Source organism: Aythya fuligula, chromosome 3 (assembly GCF_009819795.1).
Source record: "Aythya fuligula isolate bAytFul2 chromosome 3, bAytFul2.pri, whole genome shotgun sequence".
In the NCBI taxonomy this organism is placed as follows: Eukaryota; Metazoa; Chordata; class Aves; order Anseriformes; family Anatidae; genus Aythya; species Aythya fuligula.
Genome location: NC_045561.1, coordinates 81221721 through 81234367, shown reverse-complemented (window position 1 = coordinate 81234367; position 12647 = coordinate 81221721). Strand labels below are relative to the sequence as shown.

The 12647-nt window shown below is 37.3% G+C and overlaps 1 protein-coding gene across 1 annotated transcript in view; it reads right to left on the bottom strand.

Annotated features, from left to right (window-relative positions):
* Window positions 1-12647, bottom strand: part of ENPP1 (ectonucleotide pyrophosphatase/phosphodiesterase 1) — a 54279-nt gene that overhangs the window by 24123 nt on the left and 17509 nt on the right. Inside the window, exons 4-9 of the mRNA XM_032184480.1 lie at window positions 11498-11623; window positions 11267-11327; window positions 5928-6025; window positions 2686-2765; window positions 1279-1398; window positions 84-193 (exon numbers count right to left, since the gene is read on the bottom strand). Coding sequence (XP_032040371.1) covers window positions 84-193; window positions 1279-1398; window positions 2686-2765; window positions 5928-6025; window positions 11267-11327; window positions 11498-11623 — 595 coding nt within the window. The remainder of the gene's footprint in view (window positions 1-83; window positions 194-1278; window positions 1399-2685; window positions 2766-5927; window positions 6026-11266; window positions 11328-11497; window positions 11624-12647) is intronic.

Sequence of the window (12647 nt, the reverse complement as noted above, 5' to 3'; positions counted from 1 at the left end):
AAATGTTTTATACTTTCTCTGGGACGTGTCCCATCACAATAGTTAATGTAAAATATTCATCCAAGACACAAAATTTCACATACCTATTGTATTTTTCATACAGATTTGGAAAGGTCCCATCAATTGCTACATCTGATCCAGGCCAGAAGAACGTACCAGCTTTCAGACCTTGGTACATAGCTGTTAGCCAAATCTGCAGGACAAGAATAATCATTGTCATTAGTGAAGTTCACTCAGTTGTGAACCACTCCCACCATCTCTGCACCTTTCAGAACAATCAAAAACTAAAAATGTTAAGCAGAGCAAAAGTGACTGTCCTGAGTACATCTCTCCGCTATCTGCAGTCCCAATATACCATCCAGCCTGATTCCTTATTGCAAACACCCACACCCCTTCCACTGCTACAGTGCGGGGAGCCAGGACAGAAGCAGGAGCTACCAGCTTCCGCAGCTAGAAGCCATAATGCAATAGCAGAACCACAGCTGAGTACTACAAACCAGGAATTTCTCAAGAACAATGGAGTAAGCAAGAAGAAGCAGGAATGATCCAAGGAGCAATGCATACTCTGAAATATAGGAGCAACAGTTAGGTCAATATTTCTGATCTTAAGGCAGATCCCATGATTTACAGATTTTTCTGTTTTCAGCATCGTTTCCTGCCAGACTCCTGCACCACTTTCTTCTCTGTGGCCTGCAAAGTCTACATTTGTGTTCTTTCCTCCTCAAATATCAGTCCTCCACACATTACTAAAAGGTTGCATCTGCTCCTTCTCAGTTCTTCACATCAGCTCTCACCCAAACTTTCCCATGCCAGTTGGTTTTGATGGCAGTCTCAGCACATTTGCCATAGCAGCATGATTAAACTAAGAGCTTTTCTTTTAAAACTGCATCTTTAGACTCAGTAGTAATTTGGGCAGAATGCAAACCTTTACTACTGCTTATTACTGTAATTGGTCTGAAATTTTCCTTAGAGAACTTAACTGCAAGCTCATGTGATATTAAGAGCAGAAGAAAATCTGCTATCTTTATTAGTAATTTTGTTTGCTAGTTTTCTCTTTAAGGCAAATTTCATTTAAGTTAAACAAAATCTATTGCACTGCTTTGTTCCTAATTCTGCAGCTCTAGTATAGCAATTTTGAATCATGATAAGTAAGTAACGCTTCTTGGCTGACTTAGAAGTACCCTCTGTAACTTTTTTAACATCACTATACAGTCAAGTGACATTAAATAATATGACAAAATACTGCTGTAATGCTCTCAGCTGTGCAGTAATACTTACAGGCTGTCCTTGGTACCACTGTGGATTAAACTTCTCTTCACTTCTAAGGGTGAAGGATGCATTTCTTCTGAGGTCATACATCTTGTTATCAATTATACCATGAGATTCAGGATACAGTCCCTGTAATTGAGAGGATACCTTGTTGCAGTGCTATGACCCTTCTGGCTACACAAACATGTTTGTTAGACAGACACATTCAGGGAATAATCCGCATGTGACCCTACTCCAAGCTCAAGACTATACCTGTACCTCAAATTGCAAATTTAACAGCATCACCTGTTATTGCTACCAAAACCTACCTTACAATTTTTAAATGCTTTCCAGTGAGATTGAAAATAATAATTAAAAGCATTTCAAAGGAGAATTGCATATCAATGGATGAAAGCTCCAGCTAGGGAAAACCATTCTCTAAATAGTTAAAGAAGTTCCGAGTCACCAGCTGCTGGATAGCTTTAACAGACTGAGTGCTCTTCTTTCACACAGACTGACTTCTTTTTAGAATAAAGGTGATAATAACACCATTGGGGCTTTCATGAACACAACTACTAATTTTCACAAGAATGGGGAGCTGAGACAAAGCTCTACATGGTGTTTAGGGATACTCTAAAGTGGCCATAGAGCATGGTTAACACCTCTAGCTGCATATTGACACATGGATACTTGGCAGGATTACACAATTAAAAAATCTCATTCCTGCACTCCTGCTGATTTATCAAAAGCCAGTCCTGAAAAACCGGGAAGATAAGAAAGAAGATGCAGATCGTCAAGTATTTAATTCAATTTTACTTCTCACATCATGAAACTAAGAAGGTTATGTGGGATTCCAACCCTGCATTCAGTGCTGACAACCTCCTTTTTTCTTTTTCCTTTATACACAGGAGGTGAAGATATTCACAAGGTCAGGTTTGGGATACTTCTATCCAGGTTTGGGTACAGTCAATCATGGAGCCAACACTACTATGATACTCAGATATTTCATTTCATGTATGTCTGGGCTATGCCAAGATGCCCTGAAGAAGCAGAACAAAGCTGACAATTTAAAGTCAGGCAGCTCTCACTCCTGACTTTAAGAAGAGACAAATATGCAATTTATTGGAAATATTAATACAAATGATGTTTTGTAAAGTGGCATGATTTACATTTATATGGGAATTCCTGCAGCTGGTCTCAGAAGAACTGGATTACTTAAAGAAATTAGATCTGAGCAGTTAACTATAGTGTTATACAATGACAATCTAAATTATGCAACGAGTATAATAAATACATTTCCATATTCTGGAGGGAAAATCCTGCAGTTTTTGTAATCTACGCAGGAAGAAAAAAAAAGAAAAAAGAAAAAAACACTGTTGCCTTGGAGACAACTTGATAGTGAACAGTCGTGAAAACATAATATACATGAATTCTTACTGTGACGACAGAGTAATGATTGGGAAAGGTTTTTGAAGGATACACTGGTCTCATACTGGAAGTGAATGTTCCACATTTCTCTAGAAGGAAAAACAGCAAATTTGCAGATAAAATTTCTGCATGTTTCTATTATGCAGACATATTTTTTATTATTTTTTCTAAATCATACTTCTAAAAAGTTTTCATTTTTCAGACTTCTGGTGTTAATACTTCATTTTTCTTCCCACATTCATTTACAAGCTGACTGAATGTTAGGAGTACAAAATTTTGATATTCGTAATGACTGACTCCAATGGTCATATGAGCAAGACCTACAGTCCCTAGGCACATGCATTGGTAAAAATGGGTAATAAAAAAAAATAAAAAAATCACACCCTCCAAAGTTGCCCTGGTGAGCATTATGTGAAATGAGCAGCTTGAGAGCAACTAGCTACTTCACCATGGGAGCTCTCAGAGATGAGACAGCACAGCTGCCACCACAGTGGTGCCCTGGCTTTCTCAATCACCCGTCAAATCACTTTTTTTTGTCACTCTCTCTTCTTTATATATGTATACACACACACATATATAAAGTATATTAATAAAAATAAGCTTTTATAGAATGAATCTCAAAGTTTTCTTTATCTTGACATAAAAAAGTGGTTCTTAAGGAGAAAACTTGTGCACAGTAGTATTTGTTAGCATGAAGTCATTAGCCAGGCAAAAACACTTAAGCAAAGTTCACTTGAGTTAGATTTCCAAAGGCAAATGTGCAGGACCTGATTTTCAGAAAAAAAAAATAGTCTTCATTAACAACATTAAAAATACAACATGATAACCAAAAACTTTTCAACAGATCGTAAAGATCCCTATAGAAAGAAGACCAATCTTCACTGGCCTTCTGGGTTACTTATATACATATATAAGTAGAATAGAATGAAAGGTTTAACAACAGAAGTGTCATGCCAAGGCACTTAGAACTCATTGGCTGGGGTTTTGGGTTAGTTCTCAGTTGAAGAGACCTAACCTAACCTTAATTTCAGCTAATTAAGAAAAAAGAAGCCGAGCCAGCCAAAAAAAAACCCTCTCAAATTACATGGGCATTCTCTCCAGCTTTGTGTTCATAAGTAACAAATCATCAGTTTCACCCTTTTTGGTATGGCAACACACTTGATGCATTTCAACCATTTCCAAATCTGTTGTTGATGCTATTTTCCTGAATAGTAGCTTTTTTTTTTTTTTTTTTTTTTTTTTTGCTGTTGTGTGGGTTGGGTTTTGTTTGGTTGTTTTTGTTTTGTTTTAGAGAAAAATACACTTAAAAAATATTTTGTCCAAAGTTGTAGGAGTTATCATTCCTATTTTTGGATTGTTTTCTTAGTTAAAGACAACTGAAGACAAGAGGAGGATTTATTTTAAAATTATTATATCACAGTCTAGAAGAATGTGAACAAGTCTTCTCCAAACCCCATAATGGCTCTATCTAGGTTCCCTTAGAAGCCTCAGCACCATTCTGAATTCCCCATCTTCAACACATAACTCTGTGTGTGTGTATATAATAAAAGTTACTAAAAGTAAAATTGTGATATTGCCTCATAGGCATTTACTCTAAAAGAAATCTCCATGGAGGCATCAGTTATACCCTAGTGACAGAATTAAAAATATTCCCATTATTTTCTCTCATATGGCAGTATCAGGAAATAAATGAGGAATATAATAGAATGCTGCAATTGACATCAAGTGTTTTAAAGAATAAAATCCATGGATTTAGCAATGTCCTAGTTTAAGAAAATAGTAAGTAGTCACATTAGGTAATGTGAATAACTATTCATGGTTTTATACATCCTGCCATTCATAAATTTTAAGTCTTTATGGACACTTACTAGTTTAGTCTCTCCAGAGTAATGGAGAATGATGATATAGAATAATATTTTTTCCCCAGATTGTTCTTTATTTTATTCTAAAACACTATTAGATGTTCTGGCTTTAAAATCTTCAAAAATTTAAGCTTTGACCACTAAAAACCTCCATTATTCTGAAGAGGTGAATTGCCTTTGATAAAGATATTGAAAGATTTGGTTGAGGCAACTCATTTTCTTAGTGGTCAAAATTTATCATGGATTCAGTAGAAACAGAAATACAAGTTTATTATAGAAGTCACCACAAAAAGTTGCACTGCAGCCTAAAATGCACTAAGCACTAAAGAATGCAGAAACTTTCTATGCAGCAGTGGACTTCGGAGCCTGGAAGTCCTATAGATGCTTTGTGACACCACTATCTTGTATCTCAGCCAGAGCTATAACCAATTGTAATAGCCAACCTCTCTTCTCAATGCTCAAGATGTTGAAAATTTAAATAACTACAGCTTATGAAATTGTTTAAAACCCACAATTAAAAAAAAAAAAAAAAAAAAAAAAAAAAAGCTAAAACCTCAAATACATCTGTGAATTGTTATCCTCTGGAACAGATCAAGTTGTAACAACCACTGTGCAAAAAAGCAAGTATTTTTACTGATTTATTTTTAGTCAAACTGAAACCAGTCATACCAGGTAGTAATTTATGAATGACAACAAGATTGGCATATTTTTCAGACACGAAATGTCATCTGTTCTTTACAGACCACAGGAAAATAGAGACAGGAAAAGTAACTAAAGTGACTTAGACACTACAAAGTAGTGGCACTACAAAATCCACAGAAAAAAAATATGTATGAGGAATGAAGTTCTCATTTCTTCTGAAAAAGTTTGTTATATGAAGGTTTTCTCAGATTCATCACATTTCTACACTACATACCAGCCCTTCCATATCATCTTCCTTCTCTACCTTTTTTTTTTCCAAGTAGAATGAAGTGCTTTCTATCTCACTTTCTGTTTTCTCCAAAGCCATTCCACCTAAATATGAGACAATATACAATACAGAGCAAAAAGCATTCCTACCTCTAATTCCCCCCACAAAAATAAAGTAAGCACACAACAGGAAGTGTCCATCTCCGAAATATAGCAATTGTTGCTTAACTGTTTTTTAAAGGTATTTCTGAAAATCCAAAGCCTAGCCAGCCCATTCCTCACACCCTCCCTCTCCTTGCCCTTCCACCCCCACACACCTCCATTTCTGTCTGCACAGCTTTTCTACAGTGCAAAAATTTGAATTTCCACAGAACAGTGAGGATTTAAAAGAGTAGTAATAGCAGCATATACAGAACAACAAACCCCACAGATTTTTGAGGTAAAACAGCATGATATTGCTTAGACAAGGGAACTACTCACGTAATTTGCTAATAACAGGTAGGAGTCTACCCCACGTCTGCAAATATTCTGCTCTGAAGCCATCCAATGAAAACAGTAACACCGGAGATTTGGTAAATCTGAACAAACAGAAATTCAAGTATTAAAAGAGAGACTGAGAAATAAATTTCTATCACTTATTTCAAGAAAGCATTCCCAAGAATCTTGGAGATGTTCCTTAAGGGACTGTAAACCAGGCTGAGGAAGTTAGTCCTCCAAAGCAGGAAGGTTTGCAGGCTGGCACAGCAGCAAGAAAGAGAGCCATTGTGTCCCCTCTCTTTTCAGGCTGGCATAAGTATCCTGACTGAAGAGGTAAGACATACACACACACACACGCATCCTGACAAGGCCTATTTTCACAAACACACACAATAAAACAGAAGTCAAGATGCTCACATAATCTGCCTGCGGTCTTTTGGTACTCTGTCTTGAAATCAGTTCCATTGGAGCCTCACCCAATCTTTCCATTTCAAGGTATGAAAAGGGAAAGAGAAAAGGCAATGCTAATCCATGGCTTTCCTTTATTTAGAAGAACTTATCTTCTGACATAAAGTGCACAAAACTCTGAATGTAACTTGTACACTATAATTTCCTTAATCAGCAACTATAATACATATTTTTTCCTTTCATCTTATAAAGATTATTTAACCAAATAAGAACTGAATCTCAACTCCTTCTGTACCAGAAGTACTACCAATATCCAAACTGAAAAATGTGGTCCTATAACTGGAGCACTGTAATAATATTTCAGCCTCGACTTGGCAGACAAATCCAGAAACTGATTTCACTGGAACAAGCAAAAATAAATTCTCTCCTTCCAGTCTCCACAGGACCTATGTTTTCCCAACTTCAGCCCTGTTCAAACAATTTCTCTCCAACTGTAAGTTCTTAAAACATTGCATCACTGATGGAATAGTCATCAGTAACTTCTTCCTTGAAGAAAAAATATCCTATGTTGAACCTATAAATGAGGACATGTGAGGCCGCAAAAGCACTGCAGTGCAGCAACAACCACTGAAAACATAGGTTTGTCTAAAAGAAATTAATATATTTTACATGCCATTTAGAAGCTCATTTTTCCTTTTTGTTTACAAATTGTAAAATGAAAATATTTTTTAATTTTTTATTGGACTTTAGTTTCCCAAAATAAAACAGTGATGACAGAAGACAAATATTATTTATAAAGTGTTGACAATTTCTTTATTGAGGTACTGCATGAAAAAATCCAAACAACAATTTACCCTGACAAGTAAAACATTCATAAGCCTTATTTTAGTCTAAAACAAACGTGACCACATTAAACTGAAGATTAGTCAGGCAACCAGAACACGTCTATCTTTTTTTTTTTTGTTTTGTTTTTGTTTTTTTGATTGATGAACAGTGGGAAGCTTTTGGAAGAAGTTCAGCTAAAATGACTTCATTAGTCAGAACATAGCCTACCCTACCCCAGATAGAATAAAATATTAAGATGCATTTGTAACATAGAATCACCGAATGCTTTGGGTTGGAAGGGACCTTAAAGACCATCCAGTTCCTACCCTCTTTTAGTTTAAAGACATTTATCCTTGTCCTGTCACTATACTCGCCAACAGAGTCTCTCACCAGTTTCTCTGTAGGCCCCCTATAGGGGGTACTGAAAGGCTGCAATGAGGTCTCTTTGGAGCCTTCTCTTCTCCAGGCAGAACAACCCCAACTCCCTCAGCCTGTCTTTGGAGGAGAGGTGCTCCAGCCCTCAGATCATCCTTGTAGCCCTCCTGCAGACTCATTCTAACAGGTCCATATCTTTCTTATGTTGGGGTCCCAGAGCTGAGCTCTACTCCAGGTGGGGTCTCACAAGAGCAGAGATGTTTGTGGACTGGTTTTCATCTATATGGTAAATTTAATACCTCCTTTTGGAAAGCTTAGAAGAGACAGTAAGTGAGGAACAAGAAATGAATGACCTTCAGGCCAATATTGAAGTCTTTAGCAGAAAAGAGCAGGGAAACTTCATGTACTACCTTTGTCCATATTCCAGATACTTTTTGCACCACAGATTTTGATTTCTGCAACTTCTACAAATACTTAACTGTTTTCAAACAAATTGATTCTTTGCAATGTAGAGGTCTAAAAAATTTCACTGCAAAATTTCTTGCAATAAAATATGAACTTCAAGGCAAAGACTGTTCAATATTACCTACCTATAAGTCTATCTTAAAAACAAATTTAAAATAACTCCTTAGAAAGGAACTTCATGTAGTTGTGCCTGGCTTAACATTTATGAGTAAACCAACTACTGAATACATGATTTAGTTGTCTGCAAATCCACCTACTATCACCTCATGCATGTAAATTAAATTTGGCAAGATAGACCATTACCACAGCGAGAAATATTGGCATTTTTGCTCTTTGTATACCCTCAAATACATAACTCAAACAGTCAATGTTTGAGACCTGTTCCATAGTCAGGGAAGTGAACCTTAAAAGGCTGTGTTAAACTGCATTCTTTGGAAGAGCTCCAGTGCAATCCCCTTTGAGTAAAACCCTATTTCACAAGACGAACTGATCTGAGCTCAGTTCTGAGACAAATCAGTGATTTCTGTGACTTTTTCTGTTTGTAGCTTAGCTTTTGCTCCATCAAAAATATGTTATCGTGAGCAAGCAGACAGAGGCCCAAGCTTTGGCCCTGCCAGTGATTCATGCTGGCTGTGTCCAAGCCATATGACAAGGCTGTTTCACAGCTCTTGGATAAATACGTATGCCACAGTCACATCCTGACTCCAAACTGAAGGAAATGCAGTGGTAATTATCCACTCCTATAAACTGGCTTCTATGGAAACATAACGCAGGCAACACAAGCTTGCTGTGGTCTAGCAGGTTCACCAGCCTGGATGATTGACAGACCAGAACTGTGGACCATGCTGCCAAGCTGACCTGCTTCCCAGAAGGCTGGTTAGACCACAATTTAAAAAAAAAAAAAAAAAAAAGAGGAAATGAAAAAGAAAAAGAAAAAAAGTCTCCACAAAAAGCTAAACACACTACACAGAGAATTTCCTACTGCCCCCAGGCATACAGTGCTGCCTGTGCACAGCCATGAAGCATAGGAAGTAAAACGTTCTTTTCCATTAAATGTATGTAAGGCCTCAACAAGAAGCACAAAAGATACAATTATTAAGGAGAAAGTAAATAACAACCTTCAAATACACAGGAGAGAACTGCAAAGCATTTTTTTCCAGCTCACTGAAGACAACACATGTATTAATAGACTTAAATTACAGCAAAAGAAACTAAACACCAGGAAAACCATCTAGTTAAGCAGTAGGATAAAGTGCTTAAGAAGATGTGAAATCTCAGAGTAGTATTTCCCTCCTGAGACAGTGGGAAGGACTAGATGACTCTTGAAATCTTATAGCCCCTTATAATCCTATTAAATAACACAGAATCTAGTATTGGAAAGATTTAACGTGTACTTCATTTTAAGCATCTGAGCCGTCTTATTAAAATCAGTGGGATTTCTCAGATTAAGTACATCATCGAACACTGCATTTTTTGTCTCCTCTGTCGCATATGAGCAGTCCCAACTAAAATTTTAACAACAGCACATTGTATTAATATGCACAGAATCAGAATCAATATCCTGAGGCTTCAAAATGAGCACTGAGCTAAAGTCACCTGCACTCCTACCTACTCCACCACAGGAAGAAGTGAATTGTTTAGAGACTTGTCAGTTCTGGGAGAAGTCTGTGTGCTAACAGTCTGAGATGAGCCTTCAGTAAACACCATTCAATTCAACTTTTACCACACATCACCCTTTCCTGGGCTGGGTTTTATTGCAACATTTATGGTTTTGCCAGGATTAAAACAATTTTAGTCAAGTAACTATGCATTCCTTTCATGCACTGAACAGGAACAAAAAAAATACAACCAAGTTAACTAACAGGAGTTGCCATTTGACATTTGTACTATTGACAGTGGTTCTGGACAACACTCTTGTTTATCTGCTCTTTGGGGTATCACTCCCTAATCACGCATTCAAAAAATCAGCATCCTAGTCAGTTCCTAGCACACAGCCCTGTATTAAATCCTCAGAAGAGGAATTAATAATAAAAGCTTTAAGAACTGGCTGACTACAAACCTCCTATGTGGAAGTTTATCAAGGATTTGGGCTCAGTGTTAGAAAGAAGCTCCAATGTCTGTCCTGAAGCACGTTCTGAAGTGTCAGTGTTTGTTATTGTTCCAAATCAGAATGAAAAGTGCTCATTTGGTATAAAAATATTCCATAAGGACATACGCCTTGCTTGACAATATTATAACTCGAATAAATATAATATAATTTACATATCTTAGCATAAGTAAAAAAAAAGTAATGATATAAGAAAAAAAAAAGTATGTTTACTTTACTAAAAATATTTCATTTCAAAATCATCAAAATAATTTGGGGGGGGGGGGGGGGGGGAGGAGGGATGTTTGACACTTTTCAGACAAGAATGTAACTTAATTCAACCACACAGCATGTTTTCAAACTTTATGTTCCAGTGGAACACTTTTCAGTCAAGAATGGTTAAGTCACTTCTATTAATGCCTGATTCATTCAAGTACAGTGTGCAGTCAACTTAAGCTTTAAGGTTAATTTGAAGATCCCATAGCAATAACATCACATGAAGTGCAGGCTGATTTTCCGGCTGGGAACTACTTGAGTCCAAGTGCTACAGCCATAAACTAGATGACCTACTCCTCAGACAGGGCACATGCAGCTTACAGAAGCAGGCCTGACAGCTCACCCACAGAAGTACAAGGATCCCATGTGCAATGTTTTACACCTTCTAAAGAAAGTAGCTCAGTTTGCAAACAATTCTGTCCCAGTGCCAGTGACAATGGGACAGTGATCTGCCCACTGTTTTCAGCTCTGGTGTTGGAACAGGCACAGAAGGGCAAAGGTCCTTAGAAGTGACTACAAAGACAAGCAGTCAGGAGTCTGAAATTGCTGGGTGGGTCCCAGAACATCCGAGACAGCATGAGTTGGAGAATATGTAGGACAATAGTGAGGCTGGCACAAGGGAGAGCTCCCCCAACCGTAAACACAGCTGTGAGAGATGGCAGGGAACAGGCACATCTTGCAAGTCATGCAAGTGCTGGGATATGTGAGTGCTGCTGGGGTAGAGCAATCTGATCTGTTAGTATGCATGACCAAATACTGGCCAAACAAGTGTACTCGTCTGGCTGGCAGCTGCTCCTGCTGTGGGTAAGAAAGGCAAGCAGCTCCCATGAGGGCACACAAGGGAAAATAATCTCAAAAATGAAACGTAAGCAAAGAACATAGCTATGGAAATATACAATATCCTCACCCTTTTGGACACTGAGGTTCAGTAATGTCCTCACACTCTTCTTCAACCCAGCTTGCCTCTCCTTAAAACAAATGAGTGCAATTTATTTTTCAAGACAGTAAATTCCTTTGTTGATCAATGCAAGTTTTTAACTTCATTAGGAGTTTTTAAAATTATACCACATCCTTGCTCCTTTCAAATAAACACAGGTACATACAAGAGAGACTGCAGGAATGTGCTGAGGGCATTTACCTTTACAAACAGCATTATAATTGACACAGCAATCCTTTTTTTCCACACAATCATCTGCACAGGAACAATGATATTCTGGTTGCCTCTTCTCTCCACACCTGAATTTATTACAGGTCCATATATGAGCTACAAATAGATGAGAGAGGGGGACAGTACAATGGTTAACACCAGTGTAAGTGCAGAAGTAACAAACTGAATGGTAAGCTTTGTCTCAAATGTGTACTCACAGAATATCAATCCTGAGGTATTTCATGCATGCATAATGGTGCAAGCTTTGGGAGACAGAAACAGCCGCGGCTAAGCAATTCAAGTGCACAGCCAACTGAAGACAACTATTCAGCATATGCTTATAAATACCACAGATCATAAAAGGTCAACAGAAAGAATCTTTTTACAGACCTCTTTAAATATGGTAATTTTTGTGGATTTGATCTGGCATACTATAAACAAGCTCCACAACAACTGCACCAAGAAAACCCCCAATTTAAGTCTGAATTTGGAATACCTGGAACACACTGAAAAACAGTAACTGACTCTGACTTCCACTGAAGACACAATGAATTTTACCAATCACCATCATGCATTACAGCTTTTTTCAGCATCTCTTAGATACAGACATAAGTCTGTTATCATACAAAACTACTATGTAAGGTGACAGAAAGACCTGCAGACTTCAACTTCATTGCTGTTTTTAGTAGCAAAGCAAAATCCAGAAATTTGAGTAGAGGACAATCATTATTCAATCTTCATACAAGACTAGCAATTAGAAAACTCTAAAAGCATTCTCAGCTGGTTAACAAGACATATGTACTTAATCTCACTTCCATGAATACTGAACTTGAGCAACTCTACCAATGTCATTAATCTTAACAGCTCTGAGAGAAAGCAGAATATGTTATGGTTCTGGTTACATGGTATTATTTGGAGATCATTTCATTCTCCACTGACATTCAGACTACTGAATTAAAAACCATCATTCAACATATATGATATCCCATCTTTACTGGTAAGACATACTTTCCTGTTTGTAAAGAATTCTTTAAACTGGTATGATGAAACAAAGCAGAAGCATGCAAGTATCGTAATATGCAAAAAGATCTATGCAATGTTGAGGACCTTTGAAAAATAGTCAGCTGAAGCAGACATCTGA